Source organism: Tupaia chinensis, unplaced genomic scaffold, assembly GCF_000334495.1.
Source record: "Tupaia chinensis unplaced genomic scaffold, TupChi_1.0 Scaffold000139_1, whole genome shotgun sequence".
Taxonomy (NCBI): domain Eukaryota; kingdom Metazoa; phylum Chordata; class Mammalia; order Scandentia; family Tupaiidae; genus Tupaia; species Tupaia belangeri.
Genome location: NW_006159609.1, coordinates 2,271,189 through 2,279,954, shown reverse-complemented (window position 1 = coordinate 2,279,954; position 8,766 = coordinate 2,271,189). Strand labels below are relative to the sequence as shown.

At 38.3% G+C, this 8,766-nt stretch overlaps 1 protein-coding gene across 2 annotated transcripts in view; it reads left to right on the top strand.

Annotated features, from left to right (window-relative positions):
• CCDC81 (coiled-coil domain containing 81) overlaps positions 1-8,766 on the top strand; it is a 40,771-nt gene that overhangs the window by 3,250 nt on the left and 28,755 nt on the right. For both annotated transcript variants that reach the window (XM_006144923.3, XM_006144921.3), the window contains exons 2-3: positions 5,765-5,826; positions 8,059-8,215. In XM_006144923.3, coding sequence (XP_006144985.1) covers positions 5,765-5,826; positions 8,059-8,215 — 219 coding nt within the window. The remainder of the gene's footprint in view (positions 1-5,764; positions 5,827-8,058; positions 8,216-8,766) is intronic.

The window sequence follows — 8,766 nt, the reverse complement described above, 5'->3', positions numbered from 1 at the left end:
GATGGTCACACCACAATCCCTTCTCCTCCATTCTCCTCTCGGAATCTTGGGCAGGCACGCACACGCGCCCGGCATGAATTCTAAGCTACCAGGTCTGGGACGCGAACCGCGGTCGACTACATGGGAATCCAGCGACATAGCCATTACGCTAACTGCTGGTTCTGTACTGCATTTTTTTTTTTAATCCATTCACTATTGGAAGAAATCTTGGCCTACTTTAAATTGGGCTTTTGTTTTCTTATTTTGAATGTTAAGAGTTATTTGTTTGTTTAGATATAGTTCTTTATGAGATATGTCTTTTCTCTGAGTCTGTGGCTTTTCTTCTCATAAGCGAATGAGACATTGTCTTTCACAGAAGTTTTACATTTTTAAAAAAATTTATTTATTTTTATTATTATTATTTTTTTGAGAGATTTTTGCTATAGGGTGCGTGTGCTTGCCAGAAAGACAGAGAGAGACATGGAGACAGAAGCAAGAAACCACCCCCCAGGGGAGATGGCCATGCCGCAATCCCTTTTCCTCCATTCTCCTCTTGGGATCTTGGGCACTCACACTCACACACATGCGCCCATTGTGAGTTTAAGCCACCGGGTCTGGGTCTCAAACCGTAGTCGACTACATGGGAGTCCAGGAACATAGCCATTATGCCATCTGCTGGTCCCAGTTATTATTATTTTTATTGTTTTAATTTGACCAGAGAGTGAGAGAGAGAGAAAGGGAAAGCAAAAAAGCAAGCTACCAGGTCTGGGACTAGTACCATGTCCCACTATGTGGGAGTCCAGCACCTTAACCACCACACCACTAGCTGGCCCAGAAGTTTTAAATTTTAATGAAGATCATCTTATCAATTTCTTTCATGGATCATGCCTTTGGTGTTATATCTAAAAAAATCATTACCATATCCAAAACTTTTAGGTTTTGTCCTATGTTATCTTATTTCTTTTTTAATTGTCAGAAGGTATGTACTCACCAGAGAGAGAGAGAAAATAATACTTGCCTGTGGGGTATGGTCATACTACAGTACCTTCTCCTTCATTTCTCCGTTCCTTCAGGCTTTGGGGCATGCACGCATATGGTCCTAGTATGTTTTTTAAGTCCTTGGGCCAGGATTTAAATTATAATTGACCATGTGGGATCTGGTTTTCTCTCTCTCTCCAAGAGAGTGATACTACAGGTTGTGAGTGTTCACTGGAGAGACAGAAAGTGAGAAATTTTTCCCCAGGGGGAATGGCCATGCTACAATCCCTTCTTCATTCTCCTCTCAGGATTTTGGGTGCACACACAAAGGCATGAGTTTCAAGCCTTCAGGTCCGGGATTTAAACTGTGGTTGACCATGTGGTAGTCTATAAATGGAGAGGACATAACCATTATGCCATCTGCTGGTCCCAAGATCTGGCTCCCTTAACCACTAGGCCATAGGGCCAGCCCTGTTCTATGTTATCTTCTATGAGTTTTACACTTTTGCATTTTACGTTTAGATCTATAAACCATTTAGAGTTAATTTTTATGAAGAACATAAAGTCTGTGTCTAGATTTATTTTTGCAAGTGGATATTCAGTTGTTCCAGCAAGATGTATTGAAAAGATTATTTTTAGGACCAGCAGTTGGCCTAATGGCTATATCGCTGGACTCCCATGTAGTCGACCACACTTCAAGTCCCAGACCCAGTGGCTTAAACTCATGCCGGGCGCATGTGCATGTGTGCCTAAGATCCCAAGAGGAGAATGGAGGAGAAGGGACTGCAGCGTGGCCATCCCCCCTGGGGGGTGATTTCTTCCTTTCTGTCTCTGTCTCTCTGGCAAGCACACATGCCCTACAGCAAAAATCTCTCTTAAAAAAAAAAAAGAAAAGAAAAACAAACAAACAAAAAAACCAGAAAGATTATTTTTTTGCTCCACTGTCAAAGATTAGTTAACTCTATTTATGTGAGTCTATTTCTGGACTCTCTTTTCTGTTACATCAAACTATTTATCTCTTCTTTTGCCAGTACCATACTGTCTTGCTTACTGTAGTGTTTTGTTTTTTTTTTTAAAGAATTATTTATTTAATTTTATTAATTCATTCATTTACTTTATTTTTTAATTAATTTATTTATTTACTTCCCATTTAAAATATGTAATGCCTTCCTATCAGGCTTGACATTAAGGCCAACATACTCAGTATGACTTATAATCCCTGCATATCTTGGCCCCTTCCTTTCTCTCCAGACTCCTCCATCTACAGAGCAGCTATGTTTTGTGTCTTGGAAAGATGACTCTGGTTGCCACGTGAAGAATGAATTGGAGGGTTAAGTGTGCAGTAGAATAAGTAAGAGCAAATGTTAGTCTGGTCTAAATTGGTAACTAGAAATGGAAAGAAGTAGACAGATTGAGACAGAATGTACAGATTGTGGCAATAGACTGGATTTTTTTTCCTTTCTGAGGGAGAAGGGAAGTCTAAGGATGACTTCTGAGTTCCTGGCTCATATAATTAAATGGATGGTTGTGCCATTCATTGAAATTGAAACTCTGGATCTATTTCAATTGTGTGTTATTTTACAGTTTACATAATAGGCATTAATCCTTTTTTATAATAATTATAGATAAAATACAGTATTCCTGCTCTTTGGTATTGTGTTTTAAAATATGGTTTTAAGTGTATAAAATGTTTAGAATTTAAGGTTGAACTCAATATAAAAAATATAAAAAGTATATCTAGTTCTTCATAATAGAGATTCTTTGTGTTCAGTGTTTGAATCAAATTAATAATCCTGATTTCCCTTGAAATACCTAAGAAGTGTATTCTTTAATTTATTTTTTGGACTAGATTGGAATTCGTTTTGTTTTGAGATTTAGTGATGCCCTCTCTGACACTTTGGGATGTGAGAAAAGATATGATAAAACAATAAAAAATAATAATAACAACTTGGACCAGCAATTGGTGTAATGGCTATGTTGCTGGATTCCCATGTAGTTGACCACGGTTCAAGTCCCGGACATGGTGGTTTAAACTCGCGTCGGACCTGTGTACGTTTGTGCCCAAGATCCTGAGAGGAGACTGGAGGAGAAGGGATTGTGGCATGGCCATCCCCCTTGGAGGCTGATTTCTCGCTTTCTGTCTCTATGTCTCTTTCTGTCTTTTCTGGTGAGCGTACACACCCTATAGTGAAAACCTCTCAAAAAAAAAAAAAAAAGAAATCAGTCACAGTCTGTAAGATTTCCACACATTCCAACTGAATTGTAGGAACCTCGAGCTCCTTATGAGGACTGATATGCTTGCTTTCCTTTGATTCAGTGAGAAATAGCAGATTTCACTTTACAATAAATATCTCTTTGCTCTTATGTAACCTTGTCAGTTAGATGTAACAGAGTAAATATGGCAGATTTGAATATATCATTCAAAAGAAGAGAGACTCCTCAAATTTCCAGTTTAGCTCAGTCAAGTCCTTTCACTAGGATTTGGTCCTAAGCTATACGGTTTCTCCTGGCCCCAGTTAAATAATTTCTTCTTTGATGCAGATTGTTTTTCTGAAATCTGAGCTGCATATCATGAATCTAAGTGAAAGATTTAGAGACAGAACCGTCCCAGTTTTCACTTAATTACTTTGACACGTCTCAATGTAAATCTGAATACTAAGATTTTGTAGTACTAGTGAATTAATAGCGTTTCTGTTCATAATGAAGATTTTAGTTCAGTATACAGTTGGGACTGGTTGAGAGGCCTTCTTAGTTCGAAGTAGCCAGCATCGATGTTTTTTGGCTGTGAGGTTGGGAGAGGTAGGTGGTGTGCTAGGATGAAGCAGGCTAGGGAAATCACCTTGGAAACTCTATATCCGTGGTTTGGAGTGGGAGACAGAGTCATGGCCCTCCTGCTCACAGAGGCACACAGTGCAATTCTCTGGTGGCAAGAGACTTTCTGTCTCCAAACCAGTTCTAAGGTGCTTGAGAGAGTCACAGCTACTTCTCACCCACCAAACCTGCCTCTTCCCTTGAATAGTAATTATAAATACTTATAACTCTGATATGTACCAGAATGAAAGGATCACAATGTGCCAGCTTTAGTGGTTTAAACCATTAGAAAAAAATAAGTTAAACCAGGCCAACTGGGGGCATGGTGGTTAAGGAGGCTGGGTTTCACATGGCCGACTATGCAATTTGAGTTCCAGACCTGCAGGTTTAACAAACATGCTGGGTATATATGCATGTGTGCCCAAAATACTGAGGGAAGAATGAGAGAGAAGGAATTGTGGTATCACTCTTCCTCTCTCTGTTTCTCCAGTGAGTACATGCATCTGATAGCAAAAATTGAAAAAAAAAAAAGTTATACCAATAAATAAGTTTCCAAAGTGGGAAAAAAATTGGTCTCTTGTCACCAGCTACATCTGTGTCCCAAAGTGGCAAGCTGGTACATCTGTTTTTAATTTTGATTTTGAGAATTAAAGCTTAATTTTCTTTTGATTTGTAATATAAAGGTATCTTTACAAGCACATAATTAGTTCTAGAATGGGCATGTCAACACAAATATAATTGTCTATATTTCTAAGTATTACTCATACCTAGGGTATATGTCCGTATTGCACAATAATACTTCAGTTATTGGCAACCACTTGTTTTCTGCTAGATTTTGGGAACACAGCTCAGAACAAGAAAATAAAGATAGAAAGGTCTTTCTCAGATCAAAGTAGATAGTGTCAGGTCTATGTGTTAATGTGAAGTACAGCTCCATGATTCCCTACCCAAAGGTCTACTTTTTTTAAAAAAATTATTCATTTATTTATTTTAATTAGACCAGAGAGAGATAGAGAGAGAGAAAGGGAAAGTGAGAAGGCAAGCTACCAGGTCTGGGACTTGAACCGTTGTCAGCCATGTGGAATTGTCCATCCAGTGCCTTAACCACCATGCCTGCTGGGCCTCCCAAAGGTCTACTTTTTGAAGTTATTATTTCAGATGTAATAGTAGTATATTTGTTATCTCTAGGGCATACAGACCAGAAGCAGTGAGTTAGGACTGCTGCTGTTAGAAGAGGGTGTCCACAAAGCTGTTATAGCACTGAGAACTGATGGCTGATAGTCTAACAGTGGAAAATGAAAATTAAAAGTAGGTTCAAGAATTTCATAGAAATGTGGGGCCAGCAGATAGCATGGTGGTTAAAGGTGCTGGACGCCCACATGGCCGACTATGGTTTGAGTCCTGGACCTCATGGCTTGCTTTCTCCCCTTCCCTCTCTCTTCTTTCTCGCTCTTGTTCTTGCTCTGTCCCTCTCCGGTCAAATTAAAAATGTAAGTAAATAAAATGAAATAAAATTCTTGAATAATAATAAAGAATTTAGCAGAAATGGAAGTATAGGGACAGTGAGTGTACAGATGACAGTCTTTCATGCCTTAGAAGCCTTTAGCCTTAGTCCTGTGTAAGAGAGAAGTGTAAGAATGATCATCTCATTCTGGTGGCAAAGTTGACACTTGATCGGTTTTTATTTAATGGGTCATTATACTTGGTTAACTCTTTATAGAATAAGAGAAATGTGAGACAGAGTTCTCTTTATTCTAGAAGGATTTTCTTAAAAAAATGTATTATTGTTGTTGTTTAAGTCACATCTTCAGTACTTAAATGGGTAAGCTTTCTTTACCAGAAAATTAACTTTGGGGAATGGCCTTATTTTATATTCTAAATTATCTAGGAATTTTCCTTTGAGTCTGCATTTATATTTACATTTTTACTTATTAGCACTAATATTCTGTTATATGGATGTGCATATAGATTAATTTTGATTTTTGTTGATTTTCAGAAGTCTGTACTATCTGGGGGAATGTATCAGAATTTGTGGAACGGCAGCTCACCTTGCACAAGGTAGGGTCTATAATTTTCATGTAGGAGTCCAAAGGATCTGTCCTCCATAGTCTTACATATAGACTTTTGCCTGAAGCAGAGCAGTAAACGTAGAGCCACCCATTTTAACTTTCAGTCCTGTGATTTTATGCTGCTCACACTTAGATTTGTGAATAGTGGATTTAACAAATGTGGATTTTATCCTTAGCTAACACATTTGTAAATTGTGCTCTTTTAGTGATTAGAGCACAGTGCTAACGAGCCTGGATTTGTGCGAAGACACTAGATGGGTTCTATTTGTCCATGTTCTGACAGTTCCTGGCGTAGCTGTAGAAGGATATAAGCTTCTTGGCTTGCCTCCTTGTAGGAAATGGATCTTAATTAAAATAGAGGAAGACAATTAGGAACTAACCTCAACCTGCCAAAATGAGAAACTTTGCCCGGGATTGGACTATTCTTTCTGTCAGTCTTTGATTTAGATGCCATAGAACTGAGAACTGGACAGAGATTCTGGAAGGAACTTGGAGAGAGCCAGGAAGTTGTGGGAGTTTAGTACTTTACTCAGAGGTCCCACTGTGATCCCTTGGGTGGAATTCATCCTTCTTACTCATTTTGTTTGACTTGAGACTTTGAATTAGTTGTCATCACTTAGCATTGAGACAATTTACCTAACATTTAGCTTTTTTTTTTGCCTTTTCTTGAAAAATTGCAGATATAACAATATTGGTCTTGTACTCTTGGGTGATAACATAGCTGAAAACGATGATGGGCTCTGCGCTGTAGATGGGAAATGGATGCTCTAGTCATCAGTCTCTGGCTGGTTACCTTTGCTCCTTCCCATTCTCTTTTGGTCCTGGTAGGCATTTGAGTTTTTTCCCACCCCATAAAGAATTATTTATTTATTTAATTCCATTCTTCTTCTTTCTTTCTTTTTTTAATTTGACCTGACCTGGTTGGTGGTGGAGGGTAGGGGGGAGTGCGGGGGGGAGGGAGAAAGCATATCACCCGATCCAGGACTTGAACCATGGTTGGCCACGTGGGAATGAGTTTAAGAGTGAGAAGCATTTGCTTTACTGATCAGTCAAGATCACTTCATGCAGCACATGACTTGGATGCTGGATTGCCTGATTTTAAATCGGAAACATAAAACATGAAAAAGGGGATGAGAAAACTAAAGATTCTTATACCTGCTTAAATTCCCACATTTTACTGGTAAATAATTAAAATGTAAAATGTCATACAGTTTAGGACAAGAGTAATCTTAGATCTAGATGAAAATTAGATCTGAGGGTTTCTCAGTCTTCACAGCCTTTTAATGATATGAGGATGAGGGATGAGGGATCTAATGTAAAGCTTTGAGGGTCAACACATTACTTTTTTTTCCTTAAGAACTATTTTATGTAACTATTATTTACTTACATACATACTAACTAACTAACTAACTTTGACTAGAGAAGGACAGAGAGAGAGAGAGAGAGAGAGAGAGATAGAGAGAAAGAGAGAAAGCAAGCTGCCAGGTCCAGGACTCACAAACCGTGGTCGGCCATGTGGGAGTCCAGTGCCCTCAACCACTATGCCACCTGCCAGCCCCAACACATTGCATTTTACACTGGATATCTTTGAAAAAAAATCAGGCTGGTGGGTGGTATGGTGATTTAGGCAGTTGACTCCCATATGGCCAATGGCACGGTTCAAGTCCCACACCTGGGTACTTGAGAAACACACTGAACATGTGTGTATGCGTACCCAAAATCCTGAAAGGAGAAGGAAGAGAAGGGATTGTGGCATGACCATCCCTTATTGGAGGAGGGTGGTGTTTTCTCACTTTCCCTTTCTCTAGTTAGTGAAAGTGCTCTTTGGCAAAATTAAAAATGAAAACACAAATTTACAATCATAAAATGTTATGGCTATAAAGGATTTCAGAGATCATTGAAATTGCTTTTAAATAATTATTTATTTTATTTTGTTTATTTGCTTTTTTTTTTTTTTTTTTTTTAGTTTGACCAGAGAGAGCCAGAGAGAAGGTGAAAAAGCAAGCCACTAGGTTCAGGACTCTAACTGTGGTTGGCCATGTGGGAGTCTAGTGTCTTAACTACCATACCACTTGCTGGCTCAGAGATCATTGCATTTTTAAAGCCCAAGTTTAATTATTTTTATGTTTTTTAGATAAGAGTATTAAAGAATAATTTTTTTCCTCTTTAGTAAATTCTGTTTATTACTCTTTTTTTTCCCCCTTCTTTTTTTCCTTTTCAGGGGGTTCAGATTCCAGGGCTTGGAACTTTCACATTCATGAGGCAAAAGCTTGAGGTAGGAAACAACAAGTTTATTCTAATCCAGAGGCCTATGTTTATTGTGGCGGAGAAGTTAGTGCAGACCCACGGACTCAAACAAAACAAAGTCTATACTCCTGGTAAGTCACTTTCATATGTACGACTTTCTCAGCAGGTTACTGGCCAGGAGATAAAAATTAAAGGGTGAAACTTGGCCAGTGTTGCTTTATTAGTTTCTTTTTTTTTTTTTAAAGTCGAGTATACTGTATATTGTCTCAATCAAGCACATCAATATACATGTTATTGTCAACAAATAATGTTCCATTTCTAGTTTCCTGTATGTTTTGACCCCCATCCTTGATTCTCTATCTCTTACCCTCTACCATCTCCCACTCTCTTCCCACACTGTCTCCGATATCTATGTTTACTTTCTATACTGTTTTCCCCCCATTTTTTATTGAATTACTAAAGATCTTAATTAATCTAAATATTTTCATAGCAAACACAGCTGATAATATACATTTCCATGAACACAAGTCTAACTTTAGGCATCCTATAAAGTAGCACCTAGCTGGGGCTATATATCTTACTGCGGTCATGGAATGGATTTTTCTTTTTTCTGAAACTTTTCTTTTTTTTTGTAACTTGATTTACATTCCTTCCCTAAGCATCATCACAGCATACAAAATGT